At 46.2% G+C, this 12859-nt stretch overlaps 1 protein-coding gene across 1 annotated transcript in view; it reads right to left on the reverse strand.

Moving 5' to 3' along the window:
• The window catches only part of LOC137375553 (serine/threonine-protein kinase 32A-like), a 344635-nt gene that overhangs the window by 80797 nt on the left and 250979 nt on the right, over positions 1–12859 (reverse strand). The window contains exon 6 of the mRNA XM_068042898.1: positions 12262–12351. Within this exon, the coding sequence (XP_067898999.1) occupies positions 12262–12351 (90 nt within the window). The remainder of the gene's footprint in view (positions 1–12261; positions 12352–12859) is intronic.

Genomic DNA, 12859 nt, shown 5'->3' on the forward strand with positions numbered 1-12859 from the left:
TCAAACTCACTCATTTTATCTTAATAAATGGCTCAAGTAAAATGGCCAACTAATTACAACTGCTACTTATCATCACGTCTACCTTTTGCCCCAATATCAACAACTTGCATTTATATAGCACCTTTAATGCAGTAAAATGTACCGCAGCCTCACAGCTCCAGCGACCGGAGTTCGGTTCTGGGTACTGCCTGTGTGGAGTTTGCAAGTTCTCCCTGTGTCCGAGTGGGTTTCCGCCGGGTGCTCCGGTTTCCTCCCACAGCCAAAGACTTGCAGGTTGATAGGTAAATTGGCCATTGTGAATTGTCCCTAGTGTAGGTAGGTGGTAGGAGAATGGTGGGGATGTGGTAGACAATATGGGGTTAATGTAGGATTAATATAAACGGGTGGTTGTTGGTTGGCACAGACTCGGTGGGCCGAAGGGCCTGTTCCAGTGCTGTATCTCTAAATAAATAAATAAACGTGCTAGCTTGAGCTTCAATCCTCTACTTCTACATGGTGTTCCCTGTGTGCCAGAATGTTAAGAGGTGGGTGGCCAAGACCGTTCAACTGGAGTCTCTAAGGACTGAGCTGACGTTTATCTCAATGATGCTGATGTCCTTGAAGAACCTGCCTCCAGCTGCTTCACTCTTGTGACTGCAATGGGTACCAAGTCACGACCTGTAACTCCTTTTTATGCTGCCACTAGAGGGAGCTGGAAGCATGGCACCTCACAGACACCATCCTGAGAGGCAATTACATCTGTTATTGCTCTGTGAAGCTCAGTGATGCTAGGCATGGACTCACGGAGTTCAGATGATTTGAAGAACAGATCCAGTATTCCATTAAAGTTCTAGAGCTGCTGGGAAGCGTTTCTGCTAAGGCTGACCCACAAAGTATCTATGAAAGAAGCTGTAGCTGCCATTCCAGAAGCCGCAACTATCCTTAGTTCCTCCACCTCATACCTTGTAGCTGTAGATATTTCATGGACTGTTGCACGGCTTTGGACACTTCCTTCATGGTGCTACAGATGCAGTTAGTGGACTTGCCCAACTTATTAACCAACTGCATCTCATGCATGGAAACAGTCAACTGTGTGTGAACAATGGTCCTGTATCATTGACCACTTGGAAAGTGAACCTCTGAGATAAGAGTCCTGTGGCTTCTCAGCTGAGTGAAGCTGTTTTCCACCCTGCAGTGAACCATTTCAACTCCTTCTGCTAACATGCACTTGATGTTTCAACAAGAGATATTATGTCTGACCTGCTAATTATCTTTTCCCAAGTGGAATCCATCTGGGCTGGTGCTTAGGTAGGTAAAATGCCATGATGTAGTAACTGCTGCTCTCACATGCGTTCAAGTCTTCAGAAGAAGGAGTTTTCCTCCACACGAGATCAGACAGCAGGTTGTTCAACCTTGCCCATCTTAGAACGAAGACCAAAGAACGGAAGGTCCTCATCAGGGAACTCCTCTTTGCTGACGATGCTGCATTAACATCCCACACAGAAGAGTGTCTGCAGAGACTCATCGACAGGATTGCGGCTGCCTGCAATGAATTTGGCCTAACCATCAGCCTCAGGAAAATGAACATCATGGGGCAGGATGTCAGAAATGCTCCATCCATCAATATCGGCGACCACGCTCTGGAAGTGGTTCAAGAGTTCACCTACCTAGGCTCAACTATCACCAGTAACCTGTCTCTCGATGCAGAAATCAACAAGTGCATGGGAAAGGCTTCTACTGTTATGTCCAGACTGGCCAAGAGAGTGTGGGAAAATGGCGCACTGACACGGAACACAAAAGTCCCGGTGTATCAGCCTGTGTCCTCAGTACCTTGCTCTACGGCAGCGAGGCCGAGACAACATATGTCAGCCAAGAGCGACACCTCAATGCATTCCATCTTCGCTGCCTCCGGAGAATCCTTGGCATCAGGTGGCAGGACCGTATCTCCAACGCAGAAGTCCTCGAGGCGGCCAACATCCCCAGCTTATACACCCTACTGAGCCAGCGGCGTCTGAGATGGCTTGGCCATGTGAGCCACATGGAAGATGGCAGGATCCCCAAGGACACATTGTACAGCGAGCTCGCCACTGGTATCAGACCCACCGGCTGTCCATGTCTCCGCTTTAAAGATGTCTGCAAATGCGACATGAAGTCCTGTGACATTGATCACAAGTCGTGGGAGTCAGTTGCCAGTGATCGCCAGAGCTGGCGGGCAGCCATAAAGGCCGGGCTAAAGAATGGCGAGTCGAAGAGACTTAGCTGTTGGCAGGAAAAAAGGCTGAAGTGCAAGGAGAGAGCCAACTGTGTAACAGCCCCGACAACCAATTTTATCTGCAGCACCTGTGGAAGAGTCTTCCACTCTAGAATTGGCCTTTATCGCCACTCCAGGCACTGCTTCACAAACCACTGACCACCTCCAAGCGCTTACCCATTGTCTCTCGAGACAAGGAGGCCAAAGATTGGGGCAGGAGTTGTCAATCTAGATGTGTCAGAATGCTCTGCTGAACACTCACCACCTTGTAGATAAAATTTACCTGGCTTATTATTAACACAAATCAATTATTAGCCGCTGTGAATGGGATGCACACTATGGGCTTGAGAGACTCTGGCTGGTAGCATTACATTTACACATGACCACAGGAACCGTAGGCAGCCTGAAACAGCCTTGTGTGTCCTACACACTCAGAGGAGAGACATGGGAGGTCACGTGGTACATTGTCTGGCTGTGGCCAAAGCACAGATACCTTAACCAGTTGGCCAGGCAGAGGCTGTCCTTGGTGAGGCTCAGGAACAGTACACAGCTACTAAACAAAGTCAAAACTGGAGGTGCGTGGTGGTGATAGTGGTCTGACCCAAGTAGCTTCTCAGGCAACGCAATGCCCAACGGTCAGTGCAGGTATTCCCTGCTGCACAATACGTGGAGCTATTGTTGGCATAAACGGTTAGCCATGCCAGGAGCAACGGGCTAGATGTGCCAGATGTAAAGGGTTAGGCGTGCCAGGTATAAAAGGTTAGGCATGCCAGATGCAAAGGGTTAGTTGTGCCTTAAGGCCCCACATACTTCCTCGTCTCCCACTGCATCTTCTGTGCATCCCACAAGAAGTTGAAGTGTTTTCTCTGATATTAGCTGCTCCTCCTCCTGGTGCAGTTCTCCTTACTGCTCTCTGTGGAACATCCTTTATCTTTGCAAGGGAAACAGACACTAAGAAAAGGTTGGCACATACAACTAATTTCACCCAGGCATCCATACTGTGGGGATAGTACTTTCAGGTTCTAGCTGGCATTGAAGAGCTCTCCTTGGACACTCACACTACCATGCTACTGTCAGACAATGAGAGAAAACACAGTGGGATATAGGTAGTTATGTCTTGAGTGTTTTCTTTTGAAAATTACAATGCCATATTCGCGCAATCATTTACACTGTGAGGTCATGGTCAGCATGGAGGTGACTCATGTCTCTACGATTCTTACAGGTTGTGCTCATGCCTTCATATAACTTGGCCATCCTTGTAAGATGTATCCCATTCCCTATTCCTGTTCTGCATTACTGATAACTGCTTCACAATGGTCAGGTAGTTTAAGGTACGATCAATGAAGACACCAAATTCTACAAGGCAGCAGCTCTTTACACGCCAACAAAATTGAAAAAGATGAATCCAGCATCAAAGAGCATGCAAGCAGAAAGCCATCCACCATTGAGGAAATTGTGAGCAGACAGACAGAAAGCACTGAGGGTAAATCAACATCTGACATGTGGGAGTCTTTCAAACGTCAGCTGATTAGAATCCAGGACCAGCATGTTCCTGTGAGGAAGAAAGACAAGTTTGGCAAGTTTCGGGAAGCTTGGATAACACGGGATATTGTGAGCCTAGTCAAAAAGAAAAAGGAAGCATTTGTAAGGGCTGGAAGGCCTTGAGGATGAAGATGAAGCACTTGAGGAATATAAAGACAGTAGGAAGGAACTTAAGCAAGGAGTTAAGAGGGCTAAAAGGGGTCATGAAAAGTCATTGGCAAACAGGATTAAGGAAAATCCCAGGCTTTTTATACATATATTATGAGCAAGAGGGTAACCAGGGAAAGGGTTGGCCCACTCAAGGACAGAGATGGAAATCTATGCATGAAGCCAGAGGAAATGGGCGAGGTGCTAAATGAGTACTTTGCATCAGTATTCACCAAGGAGAAGGACTTGGTGGAAGATGAGCCTAGGGATGGGAGTGCAGATAGTCTCGGTCATCTCATTATCAAAAAGGAGGAGGTGTTGGGTGTCTTGCAAAGCATTAAGGTAGATAAGTCCCCAGGGCCTGATGGGATCTACCCTAGAATACTGAGGGAGGCAAGGGAAGAAATTGCTGGGGCCTTGACAGAAATCTTTGTATCCTCATTGGCTACAGCTGGGGTCCCAGAGGACTGGAGAATAGCCAATGTTGTTCCTTTGTTTAAGAAGGGTGGCAAGGATAATCCAGGAAATTATAGGCCGGTGAGCCTTACGTCAGTGGTAGGGAAACTATGAGAGAGGATTCTTCGGGACAGGATTTACTCCCATTTGGAAACAAACGAACTTATTAGCAAGAGACAGCGCGGTTTTGTGAAGGGGAGGTCGTGTCTTACTAATTTGATTGAGTTTTTTGAGGAAGTGACGAAGATGATTGATGAGGGAAGGGCGGTGGATGTTGTCTGTATGGACTTTAGTAAAGCCTTTGACAAGGTCCCGCATGGCAGACTGGTGCAAAAGGTGAAGTCACACGGGATCAGAGGTGAGCTGGCAAGATGGATACAGAACTGGCTCTGTCACAGAAGACAGAGGGTAACAGTGGATGTGTGTTTTTCTGAATGGAGGGATGTGACTAGTGGTGTTCCGCAGGGATCAGTGCTGGGACCTTTGCTGTTTGTAGTATATATAAATGATTTGGAGGAAAATGTAGCTGGTCTGATCAGTATGTTTGCGGATGACACAAAGGTTGGTGGAGTTGCGGATAGTGATGAGGATTGTCAGAGGATACAGCAGGATATAGATCGGTTGGAGACTTGGGCGGAGAAATGGCAGATGGAGTTTAATCCGGACAAATGTGAGGTAATGCATTTTGGAAGGTCTAATGCAGATGGGAGGTATACAGTAAATGGCAGAACCCTTAGGAGTATTGACAGGCAGAGAGATCTGGGCATACAGGTCCACAGGTCACTGAAAGTGGCAACGCAGGTGGATAAGGTAGTCAAGAAGGCATACAGCATGCTTTCCTTCATCGGTCGGGGCATCGAGTATAAAAATTGGCAAGTCATGTTGCAGCTGTACAGAACCTTAGTTAGGCCACACTTAGAATATTGCGTGCAATTCTGGTCGCCACACTACCAGAAGGACGTGGAGGCTTTGGAGAGGGTACAGAGGAGGTTTACCAGGATGTTGCCTGGTCTGGAGGGCATTAGCTATGAGTAGAGGTTGGAAAAACTCGGATAGTTTTCACTGGAACGACGGAGGTGGAGGGGCGACATGATAGAGGTTTACAAAGTTATGAGCGGCATGGACAGAGTGGATAGTCAGAAGCTTTTTCCCAGGGTGGAAGAGTCAGTTACTAGGGGACATAGGTTTAAGGTGCGAGGGGCAAAGTTTGGAGGGGATGTGCGAGGCAAGTATTTTACACAGAGGGTGGTGAGTGCCTGGAACTTGCTGCCAGGGGAGGTGGTAGAAGCAGATACGATAGCGATGTTTAAGAGACATCTTGACAAATATATGAATAGAAAGTGAATAGAGGGAAATGGGCCCCGGAAGTGTAGAAGGTGTTAGTTTCGGCAGGCATCAAGATCGGCGCAGGCTTGGAGGGCTGAATGGCCTGTTCCTGTGCTGTACTGTTCTTTGTTCTTTGTTCTAGGAGTGCGAACAACAGACAGTATTGAGAGTGTGAACGACAGACAGTATTGAGAGTGTGAGCAGAAAGACAATATTGAGAGTGTGAGCAGAAAGACAGTATTGAGAGTGTGAACAACAGACAGTATTGAGAGTGTGAACAACAGACAGTATTGAGAGTGTGAGCAGAAAGACAGTATTGAGAGTGTGAGCAGAAAGACAGTATTGAGAGTGTGAACAACAGACAGTATTGAGAGTGTGAACAACAGACAGTATTGAGGGTGTGAACAACAGACAGTATTGAGAGTGTGAGCAGAAAGACAGTATTGAGAGAGTGAGCAGAAAGACAGTATTGAGAGTGTGAACAACAGACAGTATTGAGAGTGTGAACAACAGACAGTATTGAGAGTGTGAGCAGAAAGACAGTATTGAGAGTGTGAGCAGAAAGACAGTATTGAGAGTGTGAGCAGAAAGACAGTATTGGGAGAGTGAGCAGAAAGACAGTATTGAGAGTGTGAGCAGAAAGACAGTATTGAGAGTGTGAACAACAGACAGTATTGAGAGTGTGAACAACAGACAGTATTGAGAGTGTGAGCAGAAAGACAGTATTGAGAGTGTGAGCAGAAAGACAGTATTGAGAGTGTGAACAACAGACAGTATTGAGAGTGTGAGCAGAAAGACAGTATTGAGAGTGTGAGCAGAAAGACAGTATTGAGAGTGTGAGCAGAAAGACAGTATCGAGAGTGTGAACAACAGACTGTATTGAGAGTGTGAACAACAGACAGTATTGAGAGTGTGAACAACAGACAGTATTGAGAGTGTGAGCAGAAAGACAGTATTGAGAGTGTGAGCAGAAAGACAGTATTGAGAGAGTGAGCAGAAAGACAGTATTGAGAGTGTGAGCAGAAAGACAGTATTGAGAGTGTGAACAACAGACAGTATTGAGAGTGTGAACAACAGACAGTATTGAGAGTGTGAACAACAGACAGTATTGAGAGAGTGAGCAGAAAGACAGTATTGAGAGTGTGAGCAGAAAGACAGTATTGAGAGTGTGAACAACAGACAGTATTGAGAGTGTGAACAACAGACTGTATTGAGAGTGTGAACAACAGACAGTATTGAGAGTGTGAACAACAGACAGTATTGAGAGTGTGAACAACAGACAGTATTGAGAGTGTGAACAACAGACAGTATTGAGAGTGTGAACAACAGACAGTATTGAGAGTGTGAGCAGAAAGACAGTATTGAGAGAGTGAGCAGAAAGACAGTATTGAGAGTGTGAGCAGAAAGACAGTATTGAGAGTGTGAACAACAGACAGTATTGAGAGTGTGAACAACAGACAGTATTGAGAGTGTGAACAACAGACAGTATTGAGAGTGTGAGCAGAAAGACAGTATTGAGAGTGTGAGCAGAAAGACAGTATTGAGAGTGTGAGCAGAAAGACAGTATTGAGAGTGTGAGCAGTAAGGCAGTATTGAGAGCGTGAACAACAGACAGTATTGAGAGTGTGAACAACAGACAGTATTGAGAGTGTGAACAACAGACAGTATTGAGAGCGTAAACAACAGACAGTATTGAGAGCGTAAACAACAGACAGTATTGAGAGCGTAAACAACAGACAGTATTGAGAGCGTGAACAACAGACAGTATTGAGAGCGTGAACAACAGACTGTATTGAGAGCGTGAACAACAGACTGTATTGAGAGCGTGAACAACAGACAGTATTGAGAGCGTGAACAACAGACAGTATTGAGAGCGTGAACAACAGACTGTATTGAGAGCGTGAACAACAGACTGTATTGAGAGCGTGAACAACAGACAGTATTGAGAGTGTGAACAGAAAGGCAGTATTGAGAGTGTGAACAGAAAGGCAGTATTGAGAGTGTGAACAACAGACAGTATTGAGAGTGTGAACAGAAAGGCAGTATTGAGAGTGTGAACAACAGACAGTATTGAGAGTGTGAGAGTGTGAACAACAGACAGTATTGAGAGTGTGAGAGTGTGAACAACAGACAGTATTGAGAGTGTGAGCAGAAAGACAGTATTGAGAGCGTGAACAACAGACAGTATTGAAAGTGTGAACAACAGACAGTATTGAGAGTGCGAACAACAGACAGTATTGAGAGTGTGAGCAGAAAGGCAGTAGTGAGAGTGTGAACAACAGACAGTATTGAGAGTGAGCAGAAAGGCAGTATTGAGAGTGTGAACAACAGACAGTATTGAGAGTGTGAACAACAGACAGTATTGAGAGTGTGAGCAGAAAGGCAGTAGTGAGAGTGTGAACAACAGACAGTATTGAGAGTGAGCAGAAAGGCAGTATTGAGAGTGTGAACAACAGACAGTATTGAGAGTGTGAACAACAGACAGTATTGAGAGTGTGAGCAGAAAGGCAGTATTGAGGGTGTGAACAACAGACAGTATTGAGAGTGTGAGCAGAAAGACAGTATTGAGAGTGTGAACAACAGACAGTATTGAGAGTGTGAACAACAGACAGTATTGAGAGTGTGAACAACAGACAGTATTGAGAGTGTGAGCAGAAAGACAGTATTGAGAGTGTGAACAACAGACAGTATTGAGAGTGTGAGCAGAAAGACATATTGAGAGTGTGAGCAGAAAGACAGTATTGGGAGAGTGAACAACAGACAGTTTTGAGAGTGTGAGCAGAAAGACAGTATTGAGAGAGTGAACAACAGACAGTTTTGAGAGTGTGAGCAGAAAGGCAGTATTGAGAGTGTGAACAACAGACAGTATTGAGAGTGTGAACAACAGACAGTATTGAGAGTGTGAACAACAGACAGTATTGAGAGTGTGAACAACAGACAGTATTGAGAGTGTGAGCAGAAAGACAGTATTGAGAGTGTGAACAACAGACAGTATTGAGAGTGTGAACAACAGACAGTATTGAGAGTGTGAACAACAGACAGTATTGAGAGTGTGAGTAGAAAGACAGAGGAGACCAATTTGTGCAATCACCCAGTATTTGGACTCCCTGATGCATTGAAGAGAATGGGAGCAGCCAAACTGGGAGTTCCCTAGCAGTTTGAGGACGAGCAGGAGCAGCCTCCAATATTGCGAGTTCCAGCTAGCACTGGGGAAAGTGGAATCATCCAGCCAGAGAATCGAAGCTGCTGACCAGCAGAAAAGAAGTCACATGGAGTAGTGGAAGTCTCTCTGGATGGGGACAGCGAGAGCTGCCAGCCAGTGAGCAACTATTGTAACAAAAATTTGGTTCTAGCCATGCATTCCCAAAATGCTGACATTAATGTTCCAGATGGTGCTTGTAATTAAACAAAATCAATTTTTAATTAAAATCTGCTCCTGAGTGGAGGAGACTGTCTCTCTGAATATTTAATTGTATGAATTAACTTCATATATCATAAAGTGTTGGTACGCAATAATAACTTTGCAGCAGCCAAATACTATAGCATTAACAATGAGTATCACACTCATCAGCACACAGCAGTGCTTTTAAACATCAGTAGTGAAAGTCACTGTCCCAGTGATGAAACACAAGAATGCACTGCTGCAGAGTGGCTCATGGTTAAGCCCTTTACACTGGTACAAACAGTGTTGACGATGTGAGGTTTATAGTCAACAGCAGACAGCACTGACATCTACTGCTTTCCTTTCCTGCCTCATTGCCAAAGTAACTATGGCTTTCCCTGAAGAAAGAGCCAGTGAATCACTTGTCAGCCTCGCCCATGTTGAAATGAGTTTACCTCACACACTAAAACAAAGCCCGCTCATTGGAATATTTCAGTGGCATTCCCAATGCATGGAATTCTGTAACTTTTTATTTTTGCACTTATAGCCGCTCTGCTAGGATTTTATGTCCTGCCCGTTAAGGGCTGAGAAAAGAAGCGGCAAAAAAAAGGATGATCCTATTTTAGGGAAAGGGCTATTCATTAAAAGAATTCACTCCGCCCCCTCCCTATTCTGTGGTTCCACTCATAGTATGGGGCAGGGCCTATGTCAGCTTTGCACACATTTGGTGCACAGCAAGCTGCTAGGCACGACATGCTAGCTGGCTGCAGGGAGGGACATAAGACAGGACAAGACACATAGTGAGTCTTAAATCCCCAACTCCAAAAATACAATGGAATAGACGCACCCATCAGATTAGCTGGGATATGATTCTTCTAAGGCTCCGTTTGCTGACAACACAACCACTAGGTGGTGCGGTCCTGAAACATGTGCAAATGCCACCTTATCCACAGGAACGTCACTATCTGCGACACCTCAGGCAGCTGCCAGTAATAAAGATGGCGCTGCTCAATTTGACACATAAAAAGAATTCAAACCCTCTCCATTACTGCGATCGTCACTTCCATCCCCCCCAAAAGTACCTCGATTCCTCCCACCATCACCACTTCTCTTTGCTGCATCCTCCAACTCATGTCTGCTCGCTCCCCGTCTCCTCCCCTTGGCCGCTCACTCCCCGTGTTGCCGCCTGGCGAAGCGGCGGGTGAGGTGTGGGGAGGGGAAGGGAGCCAGCAGCTGAGGTGGGGGGGTGGGGGGTTAGCAGTGAGGCGGGATGGAACAGCTGAGGGGGGAGAAGGGGTGAGGCGAGGAGTGACCGGCCGAGGGGGAGAAGCAGCGAGGTGGGGAGCAAGCGGCTGAAGGGGGGAAGCAGGTGGGGAGTGAGCAGCCGAGGGAGGCGGGGAGCTGCTAGGTGGGAGCAAGGGGCTGAAGGGGGGAAACGGTGAGGCAGGGATTGAACGGCTGAGGGGGGGTTAGTGGAGAGGTGAGGAGCAAGTGACCGAGGGAGGGATGTGGCGAGGCGGGGAGTGAGTGGCTGAGGGGGAGGAACAGCAAGACAGGGAGTGAGCAGTGAGTAGTTGGGAGCGGAAATGGAAAGCAATGATTAAGGCAGGGATGGCGGGAGGGAGTGGGATACTGTTAGGGGGAATGGTGGTGGCAATCGAGGCTTTTGAGGGGTGAAGACGTCATTGCGTGGTGACATCAGCACGCACATGCACGCATTCATACTGGCAAGCTGGCAAATGTTCACACATACTGATGACGTCTGCGATCTTTCTGCGCAAGTTCCGCATTGTCAGGAGTCACTCCGTTCTTCTAATGCTGCTGTGAAGCACCTTGTGACGTGTTATTATGTTAAAGGTGTTATGTAAATACAAGTTGTTGTTGTTGTTCTACTCTGCTACAGTTCCTCCTTTACCTATTACATTAATACCAGCAACTTACTCAGCAGTCAAACAAAACCTCTACTTTCCTTTACCATTCCTACCTTATAAATGTAGCAACTCTCTCTTAAGGACTCTTTATAAAATCAACAATTCATCTTTTCCATGTGACATGCGTAATTTTTATTTACAAGCATTACCATTAGCACAGTGGGAACTGCATTCCTCCAATTTTGACCTCTTGCACAACCCTGGTTTTCATCGCTCCATCATTGGTGGCCGTGACTTCAGCTGCTTTGGCTCTAAGCTTTGGAATTCTCTCCCTGAACGTCCTTGCCTCTCTATCACTCTCCCCTCTTTTAAGATGCTCCTTAAAACTTTGCTCTTTAACCAAACATATGGCCACCTGTTCTAATATTTACTTATGTGGTTTGGTGCCCAATTTTGTTTGATAATGCTCCTGTGCAGTGGCTTGGGGTCTTTTTCTATGTTAAAGGCGTCATATAAATTCACGCTATTGTTGTTGCTGTTTCTGAGCAATGAATGCTCATCTTGAATATAACTTCTGATTTGTACAACAAAATTTTCTTACAAAACAATCAGTTAATATTATAAACTGATGTAATCCTGAGTATCGGTGGAAGAAATCTAAGGGTTACTTAAAACCTGAATTTGATTAGAAGCAAAACTCTAAACATAGCTGCATTTTTTTTTTCAACAGTGACTGAAGCACAATCATCACATCACAGTTAGGTGAGTGACCTGCTTGAATTGTGTGCTCTCTGCGTGCTTAGCCATGTCTTAGAAGCAGCACACTCGTCTTTGTGGCATAAGGTTGTGGGTTTGAGTCCTACTCCAGAAACCTGAGCGCATAATCCTGGCTGATACACCCGTGCAGTACTGAGGAAGTGCTACGCTGTTGGAGGTGCCGTCTTTCAGACGAGACAATAAACCAAGGCCCTGTTTCAGACTCAGGTGGATGTAAAGGATCTCATGGCACTATATTGAAGAAGAATAGGGGAGTTCCCCACCCCCCCCCCCCACAATGTTCCTGTTAATATTTATCCCTCAACCAACATCGCACAAAATAGATTATGTGGCCATTATCACATTGTTTGTGGGAGTTTGCTGTGTGCAAATTAGTTGCGGTGCTACATTACAACAGTGATAACATTTCAATAGAACTTCATTGATTGTAAAGCAGTTTGGTATGTACTGAGATTGTGAAATGTGCTTAATAAATGTAAGTTTGTTCCTTCTGATTGACTATCAGCCCATCCACACGTGTCCACACTTACCCATGTATGGCTTTGTGCCTGCAATAGAGGTGGCCTGCTTCTCCTCCTTCACTAGTGCTGCAATGTTGAAGTCAGTGATATGTACGTGCCCTAGAGTGTTCCCGATAAAAGAAAGAAACATAGAAGATTAACATACCATCACATTGCATTTATTAAAGCTGGTGATATATTATTTCCACTGCCTGGGATTTTATCCCGGCAACGGGGGTCCTGGCAGCAGGACAGAAGGCAGAGGAGACCCTGTCTCGGCCCTCTGTCGGACTCGGGTGGAATTTCATGACGGGCAGCCAATTAACTGCCCACCATTGGGGATGCTGTCCCTTTAAGGGATGAGCTCCTGTTTCCAGTGGTGTCGGCCAATCGGAGGGCCAGCGGTTCTGTAGTACCAGCAGTGCCACTGGGAGCGGTGGACACTGCCAGTTTTGCAGAAGGCCTGCAATGGACAAACTTTCAGAGACACTGGGATGCAGGTAAGTGGGGTTGGGGTCGCTGGAGCCTGCGAGGGAGTGGGGAGGGTGGGTTGGTAAGGGTGGGTAAGGGGTCTTGCCGTGGGGGTGGCCATCGTTGCTGTGGGACACCCTTGGGTGCCATGGATTGC

Source organism: Heterodontus francisci, chromosome 12 (genome assembly GCF_036365525.1).
Source record: "Heterodontus francisci isolate sHetFra1 chromosome 12, sHetFra1.hap1, whole genome shotgun sequence".
Classification (NCBI taxonomy): domain Eukaryota; kingdom Metazoa; phylum Chordata; class Chondrichthyes; order Heterodontiformes; family Heterodontidae; genus Heterodontus; species Heterodontus francisci.